Raw genomic sequence first — 12,569 nt, forward strand, 5'->3', positions numbered from 1 at the left:
ATACAAACTCACCAAAGAATGAATGGTAGTGCTCAATTGCTCAGTGGAACTGATAATTTAAATATTTTTTAATTTTCTAAAACGTCTTTTAAACACAAAATCTTCTCTATATCTCATAAGAGAGTCGAATATGTGATAATTAATTTTAACACGTTGTATGGAAGAAGCCTAAAATATTATACAAATCTACGTGTTGTTGCATTTATATCATATGCCTTAATTAGTCATCTTAAAATTATATATTTCATAATTATTTCTTAATATAAAAATGTTTTATACATTGAATGCATTAAAAGTGTATACTTTTAAAATTAAAGTTTTATGTACTTTGGTGACATGACATGTGAGTTTTGTATTTGCTTGAAACATCAATTCATCTTATCCGAAACAATTGCGATCCGACCCCGCATGCGTGCAATGCGACGTCGTTTCTGGTGAGGAGCGAGTAACAGAAAAAAATATCATTTCTATCTCTCAAAGAGCTGCGATTTGTTGTTGAGGCAAAAAGAATGGCTTTTTCTGCATCCCTTATGCAATTCAGCAGCGTCTCTCTTCTCCACTGTAATCTGAATAATCCCTCTTCGTTACTTCTCTCTGGGTTCCCCAAAACGCTCTTTGGTTGTGGCGTTTCCCTCAAACTCAAAGGGAGTTCAGTGTGTGGGAGAAGAGTGAGAGGTGGGATTGTGAATGCCTCTTTGGTGGAGGCTCCAGTTTTGTGGGTTGGAAGAATTTGCATCTTCTATGCCCTTCTTAAAGCTGGCTTGGCTGGATCTCAAGCCAATCCACTTGTCTCAGGTGCCAAACCAAATTAATTAAAAAAAAAAATTGTTACATTTTTCTCACCCTTAATTTGGAAAAGGGCATCATTTTTATGTGTTATGTGTTTTTTCTTTCTTTCAGATTTGGAAATTGGGGAGAGTAATGATGAATCTGAAGTTGCTGCTGGTGCTGGTGACTTGGGTTTCTCTAAATGGGCCCAGACCATACTAGGAAAACCAGGTCTGTCCAATTCATGTCTGATGTACTTGTTGCTCATGTTCCCTTAGTTGTGATAGCTTCTTATACAACTGTGAATCTTTGTAATGGATTGAAGCTGGTTTGATTGTGCTATGTGTTAACATATGGGGTGAGTTGGTCAGTGAGGTGAAGGCTATTCTGATTAAGTAACCATTGTTTAATGGGAATGCTTGTGATTTGAAGACTTTTGGAAGGTAGTATAGGATCCATTTGGGTTATTGGGTGGTATTATATCTGGAAATGTTTTGGAGACTTGTTAGGAGGTCATTACTTGGTTTATACTACTTTTTTGGGCGAGCTCAGGGTAACTTATCTCTCCAGGTTAACTGAGACATGTTTAAGAGACTAACATCACTTAACAAATGTTCTTTCATACACATGACATCTGAAGATCAAACATTGACCACATGCTTAATAGTGTTTGTTATCTATCAAACATGTCACACCATGTTGGTGGGTATTGGGTTGCATGATACTTGATTCAGTGTTTTGGAGACAAGTGGAGTGGACTACTGAGGAGAAAGGTAGAGGACTCAGAACGATCTCGTATGCTTGGGACATGTGCTCACCAGAAGCAATTGGCTAAGGATGTTCCAATGTTTTGTTATTCCCTCAGTCACTGGTGAGGAAGCAAGAGAGGCAAGGAAGCTTGATTTGGCCATGCATTGATCCTCATTCCTTTGGAAAAGTCTCAACTTGATGGAGATCCATGTGACCTTCACTATAAAGTGGTTTTCAATTCAACCCTTTCTAGGATCAGGGGTATTAGTTTCTTATTTCCAAATGAGAAAGGTTAAATTGGTTTAATATTGATGGTCTTTGCTGCCTTGGATTACTGGTACTTGTAACATGTTTAAGCTTGAGGGGGCTGTCAAAACATTTTAGGGTTATTGGTCTTATTATTAATGGTTTTGGGCTTGTACTATTAACAAGTCCTTAACCTAAATAAGTGCATAAATAGTACTACTGGATTAGAATATTCCAACACCTACCACCTAGTCTTGTGTGTTATTGTTAGTTGCCTTACTTTCATTTTCCCTTTCTCTACACTTTGAATGCTTGCAAAGCCAATGTGTTTCCTTATCTCTGTCTTCTCTCTTACTATTGATGATGTTGTTTCAAAGTACATGTTTTCATTTTTGTGTATTTGTCTATGATCAGCAAAGGAAGCTGCTACTGGAAGGAAATTGGTTAGCAAATGGCATCCTACCACAAAGGGTACACTTAGAAGGAACTATAGAGTTCCATCCAAGTCCGAAGGGCGAAGACTGCTTAAAGCTATTGCATCTCTATTATCAGATGATGACCACTTTGTTGATGCCACTTCTCACAAGGTCTTAATTAATTTTTCATCAGCCCTTTCTTCTGTTTTTTCCATAATTTGATTCAAGACATGCTTGACTTACATGTTGCTAATGAAAAACCATTATAGGGTTGTCAAATCCGGAGGGAAAGTGCTCATGGAGAAAGTGTGTGTTGCAACAATGTGAGAGCTCTTTTTGATGAGCTTCCAACTCCCCATATCATTGTGGAAATCACCCCTTTTCCTGCTGGACCCCTTACTGACAGGGATTACATTAAAGCTGAGAAACTTGAGAAGACTCTCAGATCTAGTCCTTCTGTGTGATGTTTCTAAGAGTTCATGTTTTCATGTACATATACTTGCTAGCTTGTATATACGGACATGATAAACAGCAATTTGCATGCTTTTGAACTCTTCAACATTTTATTTTGAAGTGAATGATAGTCACAAATATGATCATGAATTTTTGTTTTCATATGGCACCAGTTATTTCAGTGTCTTCAGTTATCCTTCAATTTTAATTATTCCTACCTATTTTTTCTTTTTCTAATATATGTATTTCCACTTTTCAGTTGTTTCAATTTGCATAACAAAACAATCATTCTGTTAATTTATTGCAGTAAATTCTTCAGTCAAACGTACTTTTAAATTTATTAATAAAATACATCTATATTCCTGTTGTATTAATTGAAAGTGTATGAGTTCTAGAGATGTGAAAATGGTGAACCTTGTCTTGTTGCTGTAGAAATGCAACTTGTTAAATTGTTTGGATTAGTTTTTCATCAAGAACTTGATAGTTTACTGTGTATATATTGAGAACTGGGAGAGATATTTTCTTCTTCCATCCCATATTTTCTTCTCCCAAATTACCAACATGTCTATGTCATAACACCTTATTATAATCAATTTAAAATTTTAAAATTATAATACAAATTATGTAATCTAAAGTATAATGATATTCAAATTAATGAGCTTAAGATATGATTATGAATTACAGAATCTAGAATATGGTTCTGCATTAAAAATACAGAATCATTAGTTTGAAATATTATATTTCAAGTTATGAAATACTAAAGTCTGAAATATGATTTCAGATGATAAGATCTGAAATACTTAATAGATTAATAAATTATGTAATTTATAAATGTTTTAAACAGTAGAAATTCTAGAGCAATGGTATTTTTTACCATATATATTTTTAATTTCTATGAAAAATGAACGAGTTTGGATTTTGATTCTTATGACTTTTTTAAGTAATTTCATGTTGAAAAGCATAAATGCATTGTTTTCTTTTATTTACATTATCATGCAAAATTAATTAACTTCATTTATGTTAAAAAAAATAGTTAATAATGGGAAATCACTAGCGTAATCGTCTAAATTTTTTTCCAAAAACCTAAAATGGAAGTTATTTATTTATCAATGAATGTCAGAGCTTTAAAATAATGATTTTAGATTTTGAAGTGATAGAAATAAGAACTAAACTGAAATTCACTCGTTTTACAAGAACTAAAAAAATTATTTTAAATTTTATAAAAATGGGAAACAAAAAATGCAGAAATTAAAATTCATTTAGAAAAATTAAAAACATATTTTATCCTGAATGTAAATATTAATGTTAAATAGTTAGAAGTATATGTTTTACTAAAATATTTATTATATAAAAAGTAAACAAATCGGTCTGTTCTCTAACAAAAAATATATTTGTATTCCTTAATATTAGTTTTTTCCAAACAACAAACTTTAAAACTAAATAAAATAATAAGTATTAACAACTTGTAAGGTTAATCTTGAAGAAATAAAATAAAAATATTAAAAGTACATTCTATCATATTTTTATTGTCTTTATATATATAAAGCATAATTGTTATAACCATTAATAGATCTTCACTCGAAGAAAATATCATGTTCTATAGAAATATGTCTTATAAATTAGCAATCTGATATTAGCAATTTATTTTTCTTCATTTATTTTGTAATCTTTCAGAGTATTTCTGAAAAGAAACTTCCTCCTTAAAGGGAAGTACAAGAAGGCAAAATCTTGAATTTAAATGCATAATGAGCTAAATTTAATAAAAGGATTATGTTAAAACAAAAGGCCAAAAAATAAAAAAATAAAAAACTAATCTCATTTTCATTACTTTTAGATAAATGGTTAAATGGTTCTCGTTATTCCAAAGAAAGAGTCACAGTTGAATTTTGAGTCCTGGGGGCCAGAAATCATCCTCGTGGTCTACAATCTATATGACAAATTCTTAGCCACATCAAAGAAAATCAAAATGCTGAAAAGATAAGCTATCATCTATACCTTAAGATGATTTGGTTTCCCTGCATCTTTGTCCTCAGACTTAAATTATACACTACAAGCAACATGCTTCTTGTAACTTACACAGAATTCTGCACAAAATGAAGCAAGGCCGTTCATGATAGATATAAGTGAGGCAGTGGCACAAGGGGCTGAAAGATCATCTTTTGAATGCTTTAAATATCAGTGGTGGTGATGAACTGAAACATGGTGAAAGTCTGAGGCAGCAAAAGTGCATTTATTCATGACCCCCTGTCATTTCTGAGCAGTTTTTTTTCTGGCAGCAGTAGATTTGTACTCTTACAATTCAAAACAAAACTGCTGCTTGTGGGTCATTCTTCAGTTATACAGGTGAGGAATCTCTGCCTATGCTCTCACATTACATTCTAAATCTTGTGTTTAAGAACATGGCGCAACTGAACCTTCTGGCTTTCCATCCTAGCCTCCAAAAGTCTGGCTTTCAAACTACTCTTCTGCACAGTGCGAGGAATGCACCCTTTCATGCCTCGATTGTGCAGATTTGCAGACTCAGGAGAACTAAACTGGATCAGAAGGTCTTGGGGGCTTAGTTCACCTTTATCAAGTCTCCAATCAGGAGACATTACGCCCCCATTGGATACCCTTCCATTTGAAAGCCTTCCATTCATTCCCTCCACAGAGATTATCTTGTAATTATCTCCACTGTTTGGACCAGACCTCCAAAGCCTTGCTATTGAGGATACCTTCTTTGATTGCTTAGCCGGTACTGACGAAACTTCACTAATTTCAGTTATTGGGGTCTCTACACCGGCATTTTCTTCCCATTCAAGCACACTCCTACCTGAGGCATTGCTCTCTCGACGATTCTTTGTCACTGATAGGGTACTCCCTTCAGGTGAACAACTTGATCCTTGATCCTCAACATGGCTCACAGTTTCCCATCCACTTTCATCTTCTTCAATATCACCATTGTCATCCATAAATAAATTAGAACATCTTCGGAAGTTATCCTTACTAATCATGTTGGCTTCAGGACTCACTGTGTGAATCTTTGAGGCGTGACTCACAGGAGAGTAAGCAACACATGATTCAATATCCTTCTCGTTGGGTTCACCGAAATTTAAATCTTCAAAAATAGAAAAAATATCATCTGGATTAGCTGGCTCATATGAAAATCCCTTGATGTCTTCAATGTCTACAGCAGCTGCAGCCTGTTGAAGTGATCGTGCCTCTTTCATCTCCTTTGCATTTGGGTTCACATTCATTGATTTGAGAAAGGTTTCCAAATCTGCAACCAATTTATTCATCTGTGAGTACTTCTCATCAAGAGCTACTTTTGCATCAATCAATTTCATGTGAACACGTTCTTCACGCCATACTTCAGCCATCTGCAACATCTTCCTCTCCTCTTCCACTTCTTCCCTAAGTTTCATAGATTCCCTCTTAAGTGCTTCAATTTCAGCCTTGTCTTCTCCAATTTCTTTAGCAAGCTCATCACAAATTTCCTCAATTAATTCTCTGGCCTTCCTTTCCTTCTCATAATCCTGTACGTAGCGCTTGGCTAATAACTTGGCATCAGCTAACTCATTAACCAGCCTGGAATTGACAATTTCAATTCTCTGCCTACTTTTCCTTTCTCGACTCAACTCCGATTTAATGTCATCAACGTAAGCACGAATTTTCTCATGCTCTTTGCTTCGCCATGAGGCCCTCTCTTCACCCACTTTCTTCAAGAAATGTTCAAGTTTCCTTTTGGAGGAGTGACGCTCGGTCTCAAGCTCCTGAATCTGTGCACGAGCCTGCTCTAGTTCAGCTTCAAGAGCAGATACAGCAGAAACAGTACTAACCTTTTGGTCGAGAAGTTTCATTTGACTGTAGATATTTTGCACCTCATCTGATGTTTTTAAACAAACAGGATCCCACTTTGTAGCACCCTCCATTGCAGTACTCGAAAACTGGAAAGACGGTTTGAGCTGAAGAAGAAAATAGACAGGTTAGAGATTAGCATTTTAATTGTTTACTCTTTCACTTGGAGAAAGTAAAAGTGAGACGCTTGTAAACTCTTTCACGACTGATATTTTAAATGACGTTTGTCCAACAATATGCACAATGCGTATCTACAAAGAAAATTACATATATACACACCATATATATAAGCAACACTTGATATCATGTATAAATATATACTATCAATAGATCTATCTTTTATACCATATCTGTTTACTTGTTTATAAGATCAAAGGGGCGGCTGTCATGCCAGCCTAGATGAGCATGTGTGTTACCTGAATGCTGGACATATTAAATTTTCACAACATTAGTTCTTGACCGTACGTTGCTGTAATATTCTCAGTTTCTTTTGTATCTATATTATATAACCTAACTTAATGACATAGAAACCTGTAGGCCAAAACATAGACTAATCAAGTTTACTGGCTAATAAAATCAAGGTCTGTTCTGTGCTACTAGAAATACTTCCACTTCCCAAATCATATAGGATTAAGGAGCTTTTAAAGAGGGATTGGCTCGTGGATATCTGCTAACTATAGTGAAGCGAGTCTGCAGAATCTAGTGTTCTTGCACATAGCAAATTCAGGAGGAAGAATTCAAATCTGCAATGATCAACCTACTGTTCTATTAATAGTCTTCTGACACATGATTGTAATGGGACCCTGTCAATAGATTAGTCTCCATGTAGTTTGTTTATTGTTTTGGGAAATTAAAGCATTTGCAGAACTGACTGAGGAGCAAGACCGTGATGCAGGAAAGGGAATAACAATTCAGTCTGTACTCGATATATCTGGTGTTCGCTGTATAAGAACCTTCAGTTGTCCAGAGCCATTATTATATTTGTAAGTAATAAATAAAAAACATAATACCTCACAAAAATGTCCACCCTTAGTCCCTGAAATCGTACGAGGACTTTGTGATGAATTCTTCATAGTAGAACCATGCATCATGCCATTTTGATGGCTGAAAAACTGATGGTCTACATGGCCAGTTTCATGCTGCAGATAAGTGATATCAGCTCTAAACTAATAGAAAAAAAGGCTATAAAATATATAATAACAATAATTACACAAAATGACATGCATAGATAATTACTGACTTCTAGTAAATGAAGAATACAAATCAGCATACTGCACATTTCACTTAAGAACAAGCATTGAAAGCACATCATGCAAACATTTACAGGACAGTACAGATACTAAACAACACTTATAACAAATCCAATCATCTTGACAGACGCTAGTCAAGTCATTTCTCCAATTATTACCAAGGGCAATAATGAGTTCTGCAGTAGACCAACAATCATTCATGAGTCAACTACACAACACGTATTTATTAGGCTTTAAATTATTTTCTTTTCCCTTTCATTTAAGGCCATGAATTACTCCAGTGCCAATCTTTCCATTCTTGCATAACGTCCCTCATTAGTTATCAAACATTTATTCATTACTGGTTACACTTAATGAACTTCAAACATTTAACACAAAACTAAACAACCAATAAAAGTTTTAACAAATTATCAAAAGTACTAAAACCAGATTCAGAGAGACAGAGAGAGAGAGAGAGAGAGAGAGAGAAAGAGTAAATCATTTCAATTTCCACAAAAAGCCTACTAAAAAGACCTTCATCACACAAAAAGGAACATGCAGAATAATGGGAAAAAAATGGATTCACAAAAAGGTCAAACCTAAAACTTCAAAATTAAGCAACAACAAAATAACGAAAATATATATGAGAAAAGACTTCCTTTTGACCAAATTTAATTACAAATATGTCCCCCAAATTTCACTTTATTACTTATTTTCAAAAACTTACATAAAAACCAAACAAAAGTAAGATAAGAAAAGAAAATAAGAGTAAATAACTTATCTTCAAGTCATAAATTTGTTGAGAAACTACCATAAAAGATGGTTTAAAAGATTCCTGAGTGAATCACGATGTAAAACGAGTAAAAAATTTATAAAAACAAAAACGGTAAGTAATAGAAAACATTTTCTGAAACTAAAAATTTCAATCAGAATCAACTAATGCAAGTAAGAAAAAAAATTCTGAAATCAAAATCCGCAAATGCAAGTAAGAAAAACAACATTTTCTGGAACTCCAAAGTTCAATCAGAATCAGCAAATGCAAGTAAGAAAAAAACAAACGAACGATCACAGAAAACATAGAGGGTTTTACCTGAACAACTCCCAACCGATCTTCACTGATCTTTCTCAAACCCCTTCGCCCTCCGCCATCACCCGCCGAGGTTTCCGGAAGCTGCAGCCGCCACAGTGCAGCAGCGAGCTTCCTCACCGACACAGCGGCGGGAGGCAGAAGTTCCTTTTCCCTGTCGAGCTCCTCGAGCGGATCACCGCCACCACCAACGCTCCCCTCTCTGGCGCCGCTGTGGATCTTCCACTTGGACAGGGGGGTCTCCGGCCTGCTCCGTTTTCCGGCAGCACCTCCGGCAAGCCGCTTGAGGCGAGCCGGAGTTCGGGGTTGCCGGCGGGATGGCCGGCGGTGCAGCTGGAGATCGGAGTCAGGCGAGGGAGCTGCAATGGTCGACAGAAATGAGCGCGGCGCGCGGGTGGTGTCGCCGGAGATCTTCATCGGCGCCGTCGAGTGTAGGCCATTGAAGGAAGTGTTGTGGAAACTAATGCTTAAAAAATAGAGAGAGAAAATGTGAGAGAGTAAGGGTTGGGTGAAGTTTTGGTGAACTCTGAGAGAAAGAGAAAAGAGAAAGAGAGTGAGAGAAAGAGGTTAACGTTTGCGTTTTGTGTGATGAAAAAGAAAGATCTGAAAGTATACTGAGAGAGAAAGAACACAAGTATACGTTACTGTATAGGTCTTCGCGTATCTTTATACGGTCAACGTATCTCTGCTACACTCTACTTTACATGTCTCTCAAATACTACTTTTGTACTATTTCTACTTTTTTTTGGTGAATGGTCATCTCAGTTTCTTAAGAGAGTTTAAGGCTATTTTTTGTATTTACGATAAATAAATTTTGTATTTGGTTGTTGGAGTTTATAAAATAATCAGAAATTGAAAAGAAAAACATCATAATATTTATTTGATATGAATTGCAAATTTTATTTTATTTTTTAAATATTTTAAATAGTGGTTTCTTTCTTTTTAAATAGAATGCAATGAATTATCATATTTTTTATTTGGTTACCTTATTCTTGTCTTAGCAGTATTTTACTTTTTATTGAACATATGTGTCCATTTGAATTTTAATAAAAATATTAAAATAATGAAATTAATTCAATGGGTATTTTTTATTATTGTTTAATTTAAGCATGTTAAGTTTATTAGTTATTATAATAGTTATCTTAGAATGTTTTAATGAAAATGAATTTTAATTGTTTATCACATAAAAAAATAATTGATTGATAAGACTTAAAAATAAACTCTAAAATAGATTTCCTGTTTTGTTAATATATTAAAAATGACAAGAATAACTAGTAAACTTAAAATAAGTTATTTTGAAATAATTAAATTAAAAAATATTCATTTCTAAAGAATGTGAATTTACATGTTTTAAAACTGTCACATGCTATGTCAACTTCTTACATTAATTATAATACAATATGGATATGAAAAGTGTCATTTTTTTCGTATATTTTTATATGAAAAAATTTAAATGAAAAATATCATTACAAAATTAACATATAACATTTTTTTTGTGTGTAATTGATGTTATATGTGTGACTATTTATATTGATAGTCAACTGAATTGAAATTTCACCATTTTTTATATTGATAAAATTTGCATGAGTTATACAACCAACTCAACTAACATAAAATGTTAAAATAATTAATATAAAAAAAAATCCTTCCTATTATTGATGTTTGATTTAATCTTTAAAACCTTAAAATTTGCACACACAAAAAAAATCTTAGTACTAAACATATAAAGTTATAAATGATAGTTTTTACTTGAATGAAAAAAATGTGAGGTAATAACATGGAAACATAATAATAAAAATTTAAATATACTAAAATTAGTGAGTCTTTATATTGGTTTCAATAATATACATTCAAACATAAAAAAAATCTAACAACTTTTAAAAGATAATGGTTAAGGAAGTTCACATAAGACTAATATATCATAATTAAAATTTCTTAAATATAACATACATGATTATTCACAAAGTATATACTTAAAGAAAACATATGTAAAATATTTTTCTTGATTTTTCATCATTTACATTATATGTTACAAGTGTAGTCTAAATATCTTATTCACATAATCCTTCCAATATTTAATTTTCACATTATTTTTAAACTAGGTCAATTTAATTTATCTCTTAAATAACTAACATTCACATCATTCATAGAATCTAAATCTAAATGTCAAACTATTTATTAGTGTATAACTCTTGACTTTTCAATAATAAAGACAAAAATGTCATATAAAAACTGAGAACACAAGTCATAATATTTGAAAGCAATTTTAACCAATAAAACATGTCATATAAAATATTGGTTGAACAAGGTATCCTTGTTTGAATTATAATCTAGAAAAGTAAAAGATGCATTTGATTCTCTCCTCGCTTTAATGACATGTTATTTATTGAGCAATGGGATTTATCGCTTGAATGATGTCCTTCATTAATACATGAGAGGTATTTGGCTCTTTCCTCACTTGAACAACAAGTTGTCACTTGATCGATGTTCCTCATCATTTGAGCATATTTGTTGCTTGAGTGATAAGATTTAGATTTAGAAACATGTATCTTCCTTAAGTGACGAGTGGTCACTTGAGTGAGATATACGTAAAACACTCAGTCAAGATTAGGCAAGATTCCGCGTACCAATATGCATACATATTTATATTTCATTCAAAATTACAACATGGGATCACTAAAATCACAACCTCTTAGGTTACACCCATTACATTTTATAGACTAGCATAATTTAGATAAAATAAAACATTTCCAATTTGACATCTTCATATTCTATCCATTCAAAATGTTAAAACTACTTCAAAGTTGACATTAATAACTACTTCAATGTTACCCTTGTAACATCTACCATTTAAATATTTTTTTCTTCCTTTGATTTTAATAACTTTGTAAGAAAAGTTTCTAGAAGTTATGTTTAATTTTACGTATTATCTACTTGGCTAAAAATTATAATATTAGGTAAACTTAAAGGAACCTATAAAAATATTTAATTTCTACTATTAATTATATTTAATGATTATAAATATTTTATTAAATATTGACCACTTTTTTCACTTGTTTGAGGTAAAATATGAATAAAGACTAGATAAAGACATAAAGTTTATTAGGAAGTTAGTTTAAGTTTAATCCATTTTCACAAAATTGGCTTGTAAGGTGTGGATTGTCCTCACTTATACACTACCCCTTCACGTCAAGGTATGGACATCTCATGTGTGGAATTAGATATTTGTGGGTGGTCTTATAACGAGTGACACGATATGTTGATCAAGGATGATCTTGAAGCTTTGATGTCTCCAAATCCATGGTGTTTGATGGAAGGCTGAAGTTGTTGTGTGTGTGGGTGGGTTTTGGGTAGAATGATGTGTAATCCCCTCTTTGTTTGAATCTAAAACATTTTGGAATCAAAACCTTATTTGAAAAAGATTGTTTTATGAAGAAGTGGAAAAACTGTTGGGTCTATTAGTGTCTAAGTTCAAGAGGGGAGAGGTGAATTGAAATTATAAAATTTCCGTAAATCACAAACTGGTTTACAGTATATCAGAGGAAAAAGAACAGCTTGATTTTAAAAAAGAACATATTGATTCTTCAAAACACTTTAACACAATCAGAACTTATTCAAATTAGGATTGAGATCAAACAGTGAAAGTTAACCGAACCAAATTGGTTAATTTTTAACAGCTTGAAGAACACAGTTTATACCAAAAGATCACTCAAGTTCATTCAACACAAAACTTCAAAGAGAATGAATCTTTACCAAAGATTTAATGGAGAAAATTGTTCGTCC

At 33.0% G+C, this 12,569-nt stretch overlaps 2 protein-coding genes and 1 long non-coding RNA gene across 3 annotated transcripts; 2 read left to right on the forward strand and 1 right to left on the reverse strand.

Annotated features, from left to right (window-relative positions):
* Positions 1-385: 385 nt before the first annotated feature.
* Positions 386-2,795, forward strand: LOC137831220 (uncharacterized). Its single transcript, XM_068638812.1, has 4 exons — positions 386-795; positions 901-999; positions 2,179-2,351; positions 2,450-2,795. Exons 1-4 carry the CDS (start codon positions 510-512, stop codon positions 2,642-2,644), a joined length of 753 nt encoding a protein of 250 aa, XP_068494913.1. The 5' UTR covers positions 386-509; the 3' UTR covers positions 2,645-2,795.
* Positions 2,796-4,427: 1,632 nt separating this feature from the next.
* LOC137831217 (uncharacterized protein At5g41620-like) lies at positions 4,428-9,613 on the reverse strand. Its single transcript, XM_068638808.1, has 3 exons — positions 8,790-9,613; positions 7,481-7,609; positions 4,428-6,577 (listed from the first exon to the last, which is right to left on the reverse strand). The coding sequence occupies exons 1-3, from the start codon at positions 9,201-9,203 to the stop codon at positions 5,012-5,014; spliced, it is 2,109 nt and encodes a 702-aa protein (XP_068494909.1). The 5' UTR covers positions 9,204-9,613; the 3' UTR covers positions 4,428-5,011.
* On the forward strand, positions 4,835-6,817 carry LOC137831221 (uncharacterized). The gene is made up of 2 exons (XR_011084363.1): positions 4,835-4,976; positions 6,520-6,817. It is a non-coding gene; the product is annotated as an uncharacterized lncRNA (long non-coding RNA).
* Positions 9,614-12,569: the final 2,956 nt, after the last annotated feature.

This window comes from Phaseolus vulgaris, chromosome 6 (genome assembly GCF_000499845.2).
Source record: "Phaseolus vulgaris cultivar G19833 chromosome 6, P. vulgaris v2.0, whole genome shotgun sequence".
Classification (NCBI taxonomy): Eukaryota; Viridiplantae; Streptophyta; class Magnoliopsida; order Fabales; family Fabaceae; genus Phaseolus; species Phaseolus vulgaris.

Bases quoted from the DNA above. Each gene is read 5' to 3' on its own strand.
- LOC137831220 (XM_068638812.1), top strand. From the start codon at position 510: ATGGCTTTTTCTGCATCCCTTATGCAATTCAGCAGCGTCTCTCTTCTC. The intron at 796-900 runs GTGCCAAACCAA...TCTTTCTTTCAG, and splicing joins AGCCAATCCACTTGTCTCAG to ATTTGGAAATTGGGGAGAGT. The intron at 2,352-2,449 runs GTCTTAATTAAT...AAACCATTATAG, and splicing joins TTGATGCCACTTCTCACAAG to GGTTGTCAAATCCGGAGGGA.
- LOC137831217 (XM_068638808.1), bottom strand. From the start codon at position 9,203: ATGAAGATCTCCGGCGACACCACCCGCGCGCCGCGCTCATTTCTGTCG. The intron at 7,610-8,789 runs GTAAAACCCTCT...ACTTATCTGCAG, and splicing joins ATCGGTTGGGAGTTGTTCAG to CATGAAACTGGCCATGTAGA. The intron at 6,578-7,480 runs GTATTATGTTTT...TTTCTTCTTCAG, and splicing joins AGGGTGGACATTTTTGTGAG to CTCAAACCGTCTTTCCAGTT.